The sequence below is a fragment of the Elgaria multicarinata genome, chromosome 8, assembly GCF_023053635.1.
Source record: "Elgaria multicarinata webbii isolate HBS135686 ecotype San Diego chromosome 8, rElgMul1.1.pri, whole genome shotgun sequence".
NCBI classification, from domain to species: Eukaryota; Metazoa; Chordata; class Lepidosauria; order Squamata; family Anguidae; genus Elgaria; species Elgaria multicarinata.
Window position 1 is genome coordinate 98,896,737 of NC_086178.1, and position 16,471 is coordinate 98,913,207.

Here is a 16,471-nt window from a genome sequence, read left to right on the forward strand (position 1 = left end):
TGAGCTCATGTGATGTTATCTCATTCTAAGCATTTCTTCCCATTTCATGCTGAGAACAGAAAAACGAATTTCTCAGAAGTTTACCATCCTAGAGTCTGTATGCACGTCTTGTTATTAGTCAGTTTGTCCTGTAATCTTAGAAGAAATGTCTCAGAAATGGCTTGGATCTGGGTACATGAAGAATTGCTTTCTACCACATAAGCAGCCTACCCAAACCCTACATTTTCCTCAGAATCCCTCAGACATCTGAACTAAAGCAGGTAACTGGGCAGAGGGCTTTTTCAGTTGTGGTGCCCTCATATGGAACATGCTTCCCAACAAAGTTCACCTGGTGCCAAATTTGATGTAATTTCATCACCAAGCAAATGTCCAGGCTTTTCCGCATGTTTACTAGCTGATTTCAACTGTTGATTTTACTCTTGTTGGTTTTATTTATTTCACTTTTCCCCCCTATACCGCCCACAAGCTAAAGCTGTTCTGCTGGGTTTTGCTGAATAGTTGTTATTATTATTATTATTTACATTTATATACTGCCCCATAGCCGAAGCTCTCTGGGTGGTTTACAAAGATTAAAAGGCTGAACATTAAAAATCAATACACAAAATTTAAAACCTTAAAAGCATAAAAACAGCTAACATTTAAAACAATAGTTGTGCTCTGCTGAGTCTTCAATTGGAAATATTAGTCTTATTGTATTTGTTATTTTTACTATTTTAATGCAAGCCACCCTGGGAGTTTTATACTGAAAAACAGCTCATAAATATATTAAACAAAAATAAAATAAGTAACTTTATATTCCACTGAGGGTCGGTTTACACAATATGGCTTCTCCTCTACACAAGCAATCCCGGCCCTCCTTGGATACAACTTACAAGGTACTTGCTTGCATGGAGAAAGAATGTGAAATGGGTAGTCATAGATATACCCCACACCAAACCCCATGCTCATGGCAGCATGTTTTTCTACCTTACGTTCTTCCACACAAATGCATTCCAGGGATGGTTGGGACTTTGAGGAGGGGGGAGAACATAGGGTGTGAATAAATTGTGGTTATAGGTAATTCTCAGAAAGTTTTCCATGAAGGAGTAGCTTTATACAATGGCCCTGTGAGAGCCGTGTCCTGCATGGACTGGCCCCATCACAAGGACAGTAAATGTCCATGTCTGCATAAGGAGCATGTCCCCAACAAGGAGAGTTGTGTTTATTAAAGTCTTGTGAGGAAATCTGAAGCTGTTGTTCAACCCAGTCTTCAACCCTTCGTGGCAGTGGATTGAGTCTATCTGGGAAGAACTACTACTAAGTCATACAAAACTGTTTTGCAGTGATGTGCACTTCCCAGAAATGGGGGAGGAAAATGAAGGCACATGGATAAGACAGCCCCTCTTACAGGTGACAACTGTGTGGGGGAATTTGGTGCTCAGTATTTTACAATGGTAGATGTTTAAGGGAGGGCAGCTTGACTCTCTTAAAAGCCATATAACTTGGAATTGCAACAGTTACAAGATGCTTCAGTTCATAAACTGCAGATCAGATGTACACTAAGGCCCAATTAAGAATTTATCATTGCAACATGGTTACCATCCAAACAGGTAACACTTGTCATTGGAAACCATGTAGGTTATGTAGTCAGTTTCAACACCAGCACCCCTAACCCTAACCCTTTCTCTGTTTGCGAGAGTTTTATACAAACTTGGTTGTCCTCAAAGAGTCATATGGGTTCTAGTTCAGCTATTCCAAAGTCCAGCAAAAGCTGATGTGTCCACAAGAGCTCTTGACATGTTTGTGCTGCTGACACATATTCCACTTCAGTAGATGAGAAGGCAAACTCTTACTTGTTTTCAGAAATAGCTGAACCACAACCCGTATGACTCTTTGAGGACAACCAAGGTTGTATAAAACTCTTGCAAACAGAGAGTCAACTCTAAGACAAAACACATTGACATAAAGTATCATATGTTGAGAAACTTGCAAGATCAAGGAACTGTGGAAAGTAAGCATTATTCAACAGAAGAAATGGTTCTAGATGCACTTACAAAACCGCTCACCATAGACAGGTTTGAAAGTCTAAGAGAGAAGATGAATCTCAGGGACTTGGACACTCGTTGTTGAGAAGGGGTGTTAGATGTAATCAACACTGAGTGTGCAAGAAACTCAGCCTGTCATAAGGGAGTGCAGCAGAGAATCAGGTAGTTAATCAGTTAGAGAGATGTTTGTATTACGTTGTTTATTTTGACTGGTTAGTAAGTCTTTAACTGATGATTCTACCATCAGTGTCCCATAATGCAATTCTCAGGCTTTCTTCCTGGTTCTAACTGCTTTCTCTGTGACAGTTCTCATACTTACATTTTTCTTCCCCTGATATAGCCCTGCTGTTCTGAAGGGCAGATCAATATGTTCACTACAGATGCAAAAAGCTAGTTGTACCGTACTACCCAAATAGTACAGCACTAAGTATACATACAGCACTAAGTACACATACAACTAGCCTAAAACCTACGGTCTTGTTCATTCAAATAGCCAATAATATGTGAGCTGTATTTCTATTTACATAATTTCTATTCACACTGCTGACAACTGGGTTGATCTTTGGTAGTAGGACTGCTATCTCTTTTGGCACTAATTGTTATGGTGGGATGGGGCAGAAGAGAAAAGAAATGGACAGTGTATATGCAAAAAATAATAAATAAACTATATAATTTTAAAACAGTCCATTGACTACAGCTGAACCCAGTGGGTTTTTTTTAAAGCCAATTGGCAATAAGTTAATCAGGTTTAAAAATCTGTCAGATATTAAGCTAGTCTAGTGATGAAGAGCATCCACAACTACCACTCCAGCCACCACCAACAATGAAATAGGAAACCATTTGTTTAGCAAGATATTTGACTTTAATATTCACTTAATACAAACACAGGAAACAATAGAGGAAGTCCAAGCCAAAATAAATGGATGGTGGAAACTCATATTTCAGAGTCTAAGGAGATAGAAATGATTAACTGTGGCTAAAGGCTATTTGCCATAAAGAAGAACAAAACCCTTCTTTAACCCTGTATTTTTATTTTTTTTTAACATGCTTAAGTGAAGGGTTTGGGCCTTTCACTTATGTAGGCTATTTTCCCACCATTCCTAAAACTGTGAAGCTAGATTCGACAGAAGAATTCTAGATAAAATGCATATCACTGGAAGTTGTATAAAATATATTAGAGGGGAAGGGGCCTGAGAAGGGGAAATAGAGAGGCAACATGGTCCTGTCAAGGCCAGTGAATTGTTGCCTCATGTGCCTTACTCCATGGCAAGAATCTGGATAAAAGACTACATAATCAAAAGTGATGAAACATGGTACTGTAAGCATCTGTGAGTGAGACAGAGTGAATGTTAAGGATGTGCATGAAGAAGAGGAAGATGTTTCTGTTCTAAAGAAAGCAAGCCTGTTTGGCATTAATTATCTGACCGAATCTGACAAAAAGAGTGAAAATTAGATTTGGAGCATGGCTTAGAGCGGACAGGGATGATCCCTACCCCCACCTAGCTTTGACTATTATACCCCTGATTTCTATCCAAATTTGATAAACACCATTTGATTTGATATACCCCTGATTTGATATTTGATATCAAATTTGATATACCCCTGATTTCTATCCAAATTTGATAAACACGATTTCATAACGTGTCTCATTCTGTGCGTTCTATACCCACATATATTCCCAAAACCACCACAATAGTGAAGACTGAGTTGCAACATCAACGTGCTTTCACATATTTTAGAGTGTGGTTCAATCTCATGAGGAAAAGCCAGCATTTTTGAAAGCAAACCTATTGCTTAAGCCCATCCAGCTATTTCCTTTAAAAAAACCTTCACTTAGCTGTGTTCCAGCTGCCAAATTCTTTGGAAAGGTTTCATTTTACATAACTGGATTCTGCAAATGTTAGTCCCCAAGGAAGACAAAGCCTTTGACACTTAATGATCTAGCGGAAAAGTTCACATTTAAATCTAGAGATTAATAGCATATAATACTCGCCATTGATAACCAAAATCCCCCCTAAAATGGCTCATTTTAGAGCCCCCTGCCCTTAAAATATATTTACAGAAAGTTACTGTAAACTGTACAGTATAGATATCTCACAGAGAAAGCAGGAAATTGGCCCATGTTTATCTCTTTAACAGTTGGGGAGGCATTTATGCAGACATTAGATTCCTAAATTGGGATGTATAAGCTCAGTCTAAGAATTGTGTACATTAGTAAGTGTCCTGAACTTAGAAAAAAAAGAGGTTTTGTTTATCTATTCCTCATCAAAATATAGCTTAATGGTTTTTATTTGTATTGTCCTGATTATGGTCTATATGGATTTTGGGTTTTGTCTGTAATATTATGTATTTCTGTATGTATAATTTGCATCAGCACTGCTTTTTGCAGTGGTAACCAATGCAATAACAACAACAACAACAACAACAACAACCCTACATAATGTATATGTGCAACATGCAGGGCCAGATCCAGGTTTGTGGGGGCTCTGGGCAAAGTCTCATGTGGTGGGTTTCCTCTTCTGCTGATAGGGCATGGGGAGGTTAATTGAAAACAGTGCTCCATGCAGAACTGTCGTGTTTCTCAGAAAGCTCCTGCTTTCAATGGGAGACAAATGACGAGGCCTGCTAGGTAATCCACAAAGCTTTTATTAAGCAGCAAACATCTCTGCTACCTGAAGAGAGTCTAATCTCTTGGAAACTTCCCCCTAGGCAAAACTATGCAAACTAAGTGAGACAATTGACTGACCAAGGAGAACAGGAAGCACCTTCCCAAATGCCCGTAACTTCAGAGAGCCTGGTGTGGAGGCAGGTTCTGGCGCAATCCTAGTCAGACTGACTTTCTCACACCTTCCTTCCACCCTGTGCGTTTTAGCTTCTGGCGGACCCTAGCATCAGCTAGCTTGTCAGGGTGCTCTCCTCCGGAAGAAAGGTCACTTCCCACTGAGTGTGTAGGATTTGGCCTTGAGGAGATAAGCTCTGGAGAGGGCTGACTCCCAGCTGGTGAATCGCCTGTGAGAGCTTCCTCCCCCACTGGTACAGGCTGGCTGGTGTCTGGCGCCTCCTCCTCTAGGTCCGAATCTGATTCTGATTGATTACCTGAAACACCTTTTCCCAAAATAGGGGAAGTAGGGTTAGCCATGACATGAACCAGATGACTGGGAGCCACCATTTTGATTTCCTACAGTGCTCTAGAGTAATACTATATCAAGGAAAAAGAGCCCCAGTGCAAGTATCAGTGGTAAACCCAGTCAGGGTGGTGGGGTTGCAATACCTGCTAAAGGATGTCAGACGCTGACATCAGCTCTGAAACATTTGTAATCTTTCCTGATGCCAAAAACAGTCATTCCCCTTTAAGAATCGACTAGAACAGTCTAGTCAAGGCATTGGCCTCATCAAATGATAACCTAACTGCAACAAATAAATTAAGAGAATTTACTTCAGTTTTTTTCTCTCTCTGAAAGATTCTTAGCTCTACAATCCCCACAGAACTAACAATATTCAATTGTGTTCATGTGAATGTATCCTATATGTCAAGATCTAACATATATGCACTATTGCACATTTTGTTCAACATCTGAAGTCCTGCTCCAGGTCCCTTATTTGTCTGGGGTTTGGAGGGTAGGAATTCATTCATTCATTTATTATATTGCTACACTGCCCCATAGCTGAAGCTCTCTGGGTGGTTCACAAAAAATAATGAGGAATGGGGAGCAGAGATGTTTTAGTTGTGACACTGATCTTTTGGAATGCCCCAGGGAGCTACTTATTAACTGACTGAACCCTATAGCATCCTATAGTATATGCACTCTGTAAAAACATAAAATTATACACTCATTCATTTCTAAGAAGATGTTTACTTAAATAAAACTTAAATAATACAAAAGTTAAATATTAGGTAGATTAAGTATTTTTATGCAAGTCTGAACAGCAAAGAATGTCAGCTACTTAGGATGGTCCATCATTTTATCTTCAACTTGCCATTACAAAAATACATGCAAGGAATTTCTACTGGGAAAAAATCCTTATGTTCTTTCAGTACGATGTAATTCCAAAAGTTACAGAACAGGCTAATGCTCACATCTGTTCATATTCAAATACAGAATACAAACTGATTTGCAGCTAAAAAGACTCCACAAATACCATAGACTCATAGGCCCCGATTGGACATATTGGTGACAATTAGTGGGTTAATTAACCAAGATCAAACCTTGGGATTGTTTAACCCATGAACAATCTCAAGTGCCCTGGGTTCAGATATAACAGAACGAAACTAGGAATGCCTTAGTCATAGGATGTTGCTGGAATTGGGTCATGCGTACTGCACATCCCTACAATTTGTGGGTTAATTAACCCAGCAATTTCTGCCGAATGCAACTGTTACATCCAAACAGGGTCACAGAGTTTGATTTATTTGTTTGATTCCTGTCCTTGGAAAGCACTATCTGCACAGAGACAAAAGCTTGGTCATAATGTGGCATTCATTCAGGAAGCATCGATTGCAGGTATTATACAATAATCCATGTCAATCATCACCCACTCATCTTACTTCCTAGTGTAAATAGGTTTGGTTCTTGCATCAGTTGAATACAATAGATAATTCCAATATTTGATAATGATACAAAATGTTTACATCTTCATAATCCTTGTTGCAGGTTAATAAACTTGATGTATATTCAACCCTCATCATGTGTCTAAACTTTGTCAAATTAGCAACCATTTTTTAGAAACTGATGCATAATTACATTGCATTCTAAATTTATCACAGGAACAACTACCTTGACAGTTATCATTACCCAATGATGCTGAATGTGACGAATGTATAGGCCTTAAAACAGGCTAAAATAAACTAGGAAAGACAAAATAATGTTAACTAGCCAAATTTATCTTTTAAGTACAAGGAATCAGGAACACATGTATCCAAATTATCATAATCTAAGACAAAATTTTACCTTTCTTTGATTTTGCACCAATCTTCAGTTTGGATGGCCAAGCAATCTGGGTGTTAGTTTCTTCCATAATCTGTTAAAAGGACAAAAATGTACAGTTTAAACACATTTTATTATATTTTTAATCCATCGAATAATGAATGTTCTTTGAGCAGATTGCAAAAGAGAAGAACTAATAAAATACAAGGTAACAAACAGCACAGGAATAAATGTGTGCGTATGTGTGTACGCACAGACACCCCTAAACTTAAACTAAAAGAAAACTCTCATTGGGGAGGATATTCCATAAACAAGGTACCCCTAACTTTTTACAGCTAGCAGAAGCAAGGCTGATCTGGTGTTTTTGAACTGCTGAAAGTTTCCAAGTCATGCCAAAGAGAATCAGATATTTGAAGACGGGCCTAAAGTAACTCCAGTGTGAATTATGTATGGGCATGGCTAGACGAGGGGAGTGGAGAGCAACGATCTCGTGATTTTATGATCGCAAGATCGTCACCCTTGTCTACACGCGGCGCGTGATGTCCAGGAAGGAAGAGGACGTCACGCTCGCCATTTTTTTTAATCGGGACTGAGCACAGGAGCACTCCTACAAAAAAGTATGTTTATTTTTAAAAAAACAACAGCACAACACCTCCCTCTCCCCCCCTCCACCCAATGGGCATGGAGCTCTGCGCCCCATTCCCAGGTCCTCATGGTTACGCGAGAGGAGCCAGGACAAACTGCAACACCCAGCCACACATCCCACAGTCCCAGAATCATTCTGAGACTGCATGAAAAACGGGTAGGGCGGTATCCCGGGGCAAGGGAGGGATCATCCCTCCCTAATCTCGGGATCCCCTGTACGTCATGTGGACGCACAGGGATGATCCCGGGGCAATTCCTGGGATAAGTGCTTGTCTAGCCATGCCCTATGACATACAGTAAACCAATTCCTAGTATCACACTTCATTTTAAAGCTTTTATTGAAATATGGAATCCATATAAATCCAAGAAGTTACATTTTAACCAATTTCTTCTATCATATTAAGCTTTTTTCTCTCCCCATAGCAACTTGCTTCTATTATTGCAAGTCTTCTTCCCCTATTTACTCTCAAGTGTTTCTCAGAAAAAAAGTTACTAAAAATACATTTAAAATTCCTTTTCAAAGCATATTACATGTATCCCCTGCTCTACCTCTAAAGAACCTTGCAACAGCTTATAGCTCCCAAGCAGCTTCCCATCCATCCAGCACACAGCACTAAACCAGGTTTTATCCTGGTTGTGCTTTTTATACTGTATTTTTTGTATTTGTGCTTTTAACCTGTTGGTTGTTTTATTATGGTTTTAATTTTTGTGAACCTCCCAGAGAGCTTCGGCTATTGGGCGGTATAAAAATGTAATAATAAATAAATAAAATAAACTTAATTTGTATAAGCAGTAGAACCAAATCCTGTGCCTTCAAACAATGATCAAATTACAAGAGTTACTATTCCTCTGTAGACAGTTCCATACAGTAGAGCAGTGTTTCTCAACCTTTTTCCAACCGTGGCCCCCCCTGTCCTACCGGTAGAAAGGTAGCTATTTAAATGTTATGTCTGTAAATAGAACATGATTTATTTATAATTTTTATAATTTATACAAAATACAATTACATAAAAAATTATACTTTAACTATTTCTCCATCAATGTGACCCTTGTGCTTGATGACCAGAAACAAGCTTTTTTATATATCTGGTTCTATTGCTGTGAGGGATAACCGAAGATCACCTCTGTCCATTATGTTAAGGCAATTCCGCGTTAGGCTGAGTACATAATTCACATGACTGAAACCTGATTCTACCAAATACAAAGTAGGAAATGCCATGAAAAACAATTTTGCTTTGTCCCAAAGCTGTGGAAACTTTTTAGATACCGTACTCTTTATCCAAAAATGGTGTTTTTCTTGACTGAAAGTTACTTTGGCTGCTATGTCGCTCTGTAGCTCTATGAGCGCTTCTTGCAAAGAAACATCAACGTCAGCAGCATTCACAGCAAATGGATCAACTACCCAGGTCGGAATATCCATGTCCAGCAGATCACAGAAACAAACTTCCATATCATTATAAAGCTGCTTCAAATGATCCACATACACAATTATTTCATCATCTTTCAATTCATCACTAATTGCTGCCAAAGAGGAAAACTGGGTGAATTCTCAACGTCCAATATTGGTGGCATACAGCTTGACTTTTCCAAGAAACTCTGTAATAATCTCCTTGCTTGTAAAAAGATCACAATTCCTGCCCTGAAGTTGTTTGTTTAACAAATTGAGCTTTTCGAAGACATCACACAGGTAAAATATATCACATTTAGCGGAGGTTATCTTTTCTTCCATTTCCTTGCCTCTGAAAAATGTCACAACTGAGTCCCACAAAGCAACAAAACGACAAAGGCACAGCCAACGGACTTCTGTATGCAATAATAAGCGTGTGAAGTCTTCATTATTGTCCTCGCAAAGCTGTCGAAACAGGTGGTCTTGAAGTGCATTTGATTTAATGTAATTTACTGCTTTTATTACAATCTGTAGAGACTCACACAAGCGCCCTGCTAGTTTTTTTGAAACCAAGTAATAAAACCTCTGTGCCCCCCTAGGAATATCCTGGGGGGGGGGGCAGGTTGAGAAACGCTGCAGTAGAGAAGGCTCACACATTTGCAGACTCCCTTAGAATCCTAAGCAGGTTTGCTGTTATTTTTAAAGTACTTAGTCCTCATATTGACTTGATTTCATGGAAATCCTCACTGTTAGAGCAGTCCAACAATGGAATCAGTTACCTAGGGAGGTTGTGGGCTCTCCCACACTACAGGCATTCAAGAGGCAGCTGGACAACCATCTGTCAGGGATGCTTTAAGGTGGATTCTGCATTGAGCAGGGGGTTGGACTCGATGGCCTTATAGGCCCCTTCCAACTCTACCATCCTATGATGGGAAAGTTATAAATGGCTTAAAGATACGAATCCCAAACTTGGAAGGCTGAATTCATTGTAGAATATATTGTGGCCTTTACAAATGTGATTAATCTTATAGAAAGTTTGTTGAATTACACTGGTAGGCTATTACCACATGAAATGTAATACTGATGCACTGAGCTCTGGGAGAGAGCAGCAAATTGTTTTTATTGATGCAGATATAAAGATAGGGGTGGATGAGGGGAAGGGAAAGCACAAAACCATGGTGAGTTGTATTACATGTTTCCAGTAAAGCTTTCTATACTGCTTTTGAACACACAACTCGGTTGAGATATAATTTGCACTTAACGAAAAGATAGTGATCACTTAACAAATTTGTGTGCTGCCAAATCAAGATAATGCACAATTACTCACATTAGTTGATTTTTAAAATTATGAATGTTTTTACATTGTTTCAGGGGGTACAGATGTGATGTAGTTAATCCTGAATTAATCTAGCCCTAACTCTTTTCGTCGCCAGCTGAAGACCTTTTTATTCTCTCAGTACTTTAACACTTAATTTTAACTTAATTTTAAATTTTACTGTTCTAACTCTGTATTTTAATCTTATATCAATTTTGCTGCATGGTTTTATCCTGGTTGTGCTTTTTATGCTGTATTTTCTATTTGTGTTTTTAACCTGTTGGTTGTTAATTATGGCTTTAATTTTTGTGAACTGCCCAGAGAGCTTCGGCTATTGGGCGGTATAAAAATGAAATAAATAAATAAATAAAATCTTCTTTCGAAATGAATGAGGAATCCCCTCTGGTGTCTGAACAATATACTCTCTCTTACTAGTGTTGAAGTTTATATAACCTTCTTATCCAAATCTGACTTAAAGGGCTCACCATCTTGTTTACTTTTCTGATTGGTACTATCAAATGGTTTATCAGAGCCTAAAGCAAATTACGGGGTTGTCTTCATAACTGTTGATGTAAATAATCCCTGAACTTGAACTTCAGGCTGATGGGGGAAGGCTTTCTAATTTTTTAATCCAGAAACTAATTTCTAAAGCTGTAAGTATAAGAGCCATTAGGAAGTTCAATTCAGTTGGCACAGGCTTGAATTAAGATAGTTTTCTTTTAAATCATACTACAACCCTGTTCATTCGTAACAACAAACTTTTTCCTGAACAACCCATGATCAACTCCTTCGTGGCTTATGCAGCTTGATGTGTGAATGTACCATGGGGTAACTGCTGGATTCTTTAGCCCCTAAACAATCCAGATGTCCATGTTCTCATGTTACTCTGCACAACCTACAAGGGAGCCAAATTGTGGGTTGTGCTGTAAAGCAGAAGAGGCAGGTGCAACAACCCATCGGTTTTTAAAACAATGGGTTGGTTTGTTATATGTGAACCAGATCTATATATGTTAACTGGTTTACTTTAAGCCAGAACATTTGTCTTATCGACAACAACTGTTTTGTGAATGGCCACTATTAATAATGTCCATGTTAGTGCAATATCTTTGTTAGGCCAACCGAAAGTTTACAACAACAAAATGTGGAAGCTTTCAAGATCTCTTCACCAAAAAAGATAGTACAAAAAGCAGTTTTGGAGGGGTGAGAAAAATTACTTGATGGTATCTGCATGTTTAGAATTCCAAGATAAAGTGGAGGGCAGGGGAGGTGTCTGCAGACATTAAAAGTCATGGAAGTCATGTGATAGTGGAAAAGTTGGACCTGGAGCTGCACCTTATTTATTTATTACATTTTTATACCGCCTGATAGCTGAAGCTCTCTCAACCTTGTGTTGGTGGAACCAGAAAGAGAAAAATGTTGGATCCTCCATTTTGGAAATACAAAGTTTCCTCCACAACTGGGAAGGTGTTGTTCTACTCATTTGTGGGTTTCCTGCAGGCGGTTGGTTGGCCACTGTGTGAACAGAATGCTGGACTAGATAAGAACGTAAGAGCCATGTTGGATTAGGCCAAAATCCATCCAGTCCAGCATTCTACTCACACAGTGGCCATCCAGCTGCCCTTGGACATGAGTGCAACAGCACCGTCCTGCCCATGTTCCCCAGGACCTTCGTCTGATCCAGCATGGCTGTTATGTTTTTAAAATCCAGCTATTACTCTGACATGACCTCACCATCAAGTTATTTTATGCTCCCCCTCCTCCAGGTCAAGCCTGCTTTTTGTAATGTCTTGCTTGACGAAGAGAACTGGAGATATTGAAAGACTGCACTTTGTGATCTTTTGGTTAATCTAATAAAGCTATTATACTAATATGGATTCTGGACACTTCTTTAGTGGCAATGTGGCTACCTTTGAGTGGTGGGTAAGGGTACAGGTGGGGGTTGTGTTAATAACTTGATTATCATACTTTCTGGATACAATTGACCTCACTGTTTACAATTCCCCCCCTCCCAACCATGTGTATTATATACTCACACATGAAACTCTCAGTACTATTCAGGTATCTGATGTAGTTAACTGTAATCCATGTAAGTTTGTGCCCTAACAAATTTGCTAGATTCTAAGGTGCCACAAGACTGTTTGTTTGTTTTTGCTGCAAGAGACATAACATGGCTACCTCTCCAGAAACCCTCTCAAAGAGATAAACATAACAATCCTAAGATCTGTGTATGTCAGTTATTTTACCTGCCTGTTTATATCAACTGCTATCAAACCTTTGCAGTGGGCCTATTCACACGATGACCTGGGCTCACCATGGGTTGTTTAAACTCAAGATGAGCCACAGTGCATTCGACTCCCATTATGAATATGCAACCCTTCAATGGGCTTATGATGTGTCATCTGAACCTGGCCACCATGGATTATTCGAGGGTTAACTGGGTTCAGACAGCATATTGCAATCCCATTGAGGTTGCATTTTCATAACGGTGGCCACATGTGCCTGTGGATCATCGTTCTGTGGATCATCGTGGGTTACATAACCCACCGTAAGCTCAGGGTGTCGACACAAAATGCTTATCTGATTTGCAGACGACACAAAATTGAGTGGGATAGCTAATACCCTGGAAGACAGAAACAAACTTCAAAGTAATCTTGATAGGCTGGAGTGCTGGCTGAAAACAACAGAATGAAATTTAATAGGGATAAGTGCCAAGTTCTACACCTAGGAAAAAGAAACCAAATGCACAGTTACAAGATGGGGGATACATAGCTCAGCAATACTATAAGCAAGAAGGATCTTGGAATTGTTGTAGATCACAAGCCGAATATGAGCCTACAGAGTGCTATGGCTGCAAAAAAAAGCAAATGCTATTTTGGGCTACATTAATAGAAGTCGCATGAGGTACTGGTTCCCCTCTATTCAGCTTCATATTGAGTATTGTGTCCAGTTCTGGGCACCATGCTTCAAGAAGGATGCAGACAAGCTGGAGAGTGTTCAGAGGAGGGCAACAAGGATGATCAGGGGTCTGGAAACAAAGGCCTATGAGGAGAGACTGAAAGAACTGGGCATGTTTAGCCTGGAGAAGAGAAGATTGAGGGGAGACATGATAGCACTCTTCAAATACTTGAAAGTTTGTCACACAGAGAAGGACCAGGTTCTCTTCTCAATCCTCCTAGAGTGGAGTACATGGAATAATGGGCTCAAGTTACAGGAAGCCAGATTCCGGCTGGACATCAGGAAAAACTTCCTAACAGTTAGAGCAGTTTGACAATGGAACCAAATCCTCTCTTCATAGGGCTTTGTTTCCAGATCCCTGATCATCCTGGTTGCCCTCCTCTGAACACGATCCAGTTTGTCAGCATCCTTGAATTGTGGAGTCCAAAATTGGATGCAATACTCTAGATGACGCAATGCTCAAACATGCTCCTCAAGACAAAACACATGGTAAATCACACACACCATATTATAATTATAGGTGTGCATTCATTTCGTAACAAATGCACAGAGGTACAAATGGAACTCCCATTTGTATATATGGGGTAGTTAGGGATAACAAATCTCTGGTCAGCAATGACAGCAGGAGAGCTGATGTAGCTGCTCCTGCTTCTTCTCCAGATGTTGTATAATTCAAAAGCATTGTGGTAAAAATGCAGGGATGCCATTTTACCCCCAATGCCCAGGAATACCACAGTATCCAGGGTATTGTGGGTAAAAATGGTGGTCACCAGGAGCAATAGCTCTCCTGCAGCTCCAACCACCATAGGCAACAGCAAAAGGTAGAACAAATGGACACAGCTATGAAACTCTATACACTGCACCAGTGAGTTGACAGTTGCCTTAGTAGTGCCGTTTAATGTATTATTTGGGTGAACCTTTTGGGTGGCCATGTGTTGATGTACATTGTTCTTCACTATATTTTAAAAAGATAACTTTTATTGAAGTTTTAATACATTCAACCGGAATAGGTTCCTGAACACAAACCATCTTCTTCTTTTTTTTTACTAAGCATCTAAAGTAGTAACTAGCACACCACAATGCAACTGCAGCTGTGCTACAAGTACGTCACTTCCTGCTGTCCGTCTGTCTACACGATGTAAGGCTCAGTCCTTTCCTCGTTGCAGCCCTCCACTGCTAGGATGGGCAATTCTGCTACATCTCTGCATCCAGTATGGCCAAAGTAATGACTCCCAAGGCAGAATCATTATCCTCTGTTGGGTCTCTCAATGAGATCCTAGTATGATCAGGAGACGCACTGAAGTATTCAGCAACAATTGCCCTCACTGAGGGCAGCTAATTCTTACCCTGACACTGAAAGGAAGCCTCTTCAGCTTTGCGTGTGCCCATCAAATTTTGAGTCAGAATAAAGCATGCCTCAGCTATATGAATTTGGTGAAAAACTGATCTAAATGATCTAGTTCCAAGTACTAAGAACATATGAATGTAGTTATGATTAAGGAAACTTCAGGTGCATCCTTTGCTGGTCTCCTACAGAAGAAACTTTGAAAGACAAACACACACCTAAAAATCTCTAAGTTGTATGCTTACTTCTACTGCCTATATCAACAGAATTCTTTAAACCCACTATTTCCAGAGTAGGGTGCCATGTGGAAAAAGTGAAAAATGTCAGCCAGGGCTTAGTACATTTTGCTTTGTATGGGTTTCAGCAGCCATGGGATAATAAATTGCAGCTGGAAGACTATTTCCAAACAAGTGAAATTCTACCATGACATGCATCTATTCCTGAGAATTCCCAAACCCAGATGTGAAATAAGAAATCCAGTGGTATTAAATTAAAATGCTAAATCGCTCAGGTCTCTGTGGTATTTCAGTCCACAGACTGGAGATGGACGCACACATACATCTTAACTCAAAACATTTTAAAACGCATGAAATGAAACAGTCATCATAGCTAGACAGACTAAAACCTCCTTTACATGCACCCAAGTCGCATAACTGCCACCTTCTATGTAGTTGCTCCCATGCTAGTTCGAATCTGTGCAAAGTTTTCTGCCTATGTGATTCTTCCAATAGCATATTTAGCATGGCACAAGTGATGGCCAGTAGCTATAGGCTCCAAGAAATTCCAAAACAGTCCAAAGCTAATCACTACTACTGTGACGAGATCCCTATCAACATGGTTTCCCTGTTACCATCTCCATAGTTCTGAACACAAGGGAAGGTCAATCCATACACAGGTTCGAAACACAGCCAAAAGACAGGGATGATTCCTCAGACAATCAATGGAGCAAATTCTTGAAACGCCTAACAAACCACCCAAAGAGAGTTAGTCCAACCTCGGATTATACGTTGGTAACTCCAGTCAAGGCTTACACAAGATCATAGGGAAAGGTAAACCCTAAAACACAAGGATTTCCATGCCACTGCTTTTGCAAGGGCAACTCCTTGCCGCATGAGTCCAGGCAGAGGAAAGGAAGTCCAACAGTCAATGATCAAACCCAGTCTGCCAGTACACTGAGCTGACAACAAACAAGGACACACAATCCACAAGTTTATGAAAAGCATCACAGTACTTTTCATGGTAAGTTCTTCGTAACCCAAAGTTCCACTTAGGATGGAGCATGAGCAGAGTGCCCCCAAAGTCTCAGACTGTGATGGATCCAAACAAGGAGGTTTTCCAGGAATGCAGACCAGACGTTCCTAGCAAAGGCTCCTCACCTTTGCACCAGCTTAAAAAGGGAGGTGTAGGCCTCTTCCAGACCACTTGACAGACAGGGGCTTTTGGCCTTTCAGCAATGCCTGTGTCGAAAGAGGGCGGCACTGCTCAGCCCACCAAGATGATGCTTCAATCTGTGCGCCCCTTCTGCAAACCCTACCCTTTCTCTATCAAGTTCTTACAGACAGCTTCTCTGCCAAGGCCAAGGCAAGCAGGTGGCCGCAGGGAATAGGGCAACTCCCCTATCCCTGCTCTGAGAACGCTGACAGAGATCAACACATTCTGACATTCCAGAGGCTGAACAGGCCCACAGCCTTCTAGACTGCTATTAATTAAATCTTAGCTAAAAACTACAAGACCCCACGGCAGTGCCTTAACTATCCCTGACACATGAGGAGGTGCCCATGGAACCCCCCAGCTGTGGTCCCATTGCCAAATTCTATCTCAGGTGATGTTACATGTGTTTTGGAGGCCAAGATGGAGAGAGATCTATAGAGCACA

The 16,471-nt window shown here is 40.2% G+C and overlaps 1 protein-coding gene across 1 annotated transcript in view; it reads right to left on the reverse strand.

Moving 5' to 3' along the window:
- BICC1 (BicC family RNA binding protein 1) overlaps positions 1 to 16,471 on the reverse strand; it is a 137,351-nt gene that overhangs the window by 68,737 nt on the left and 52,143 nt on the right. The window contains exon 3 of the mRNA XM_063133101.1: positions 6,974 to 7,043. Within this exon, the coding sequence (XP_062989171.1) occupies positions 6,974 to 7,043 (70 nt within the window). The remainder of the gene's footprint in view (positions 1 to 6,973; positions 7,044 to 16,471) is intronic.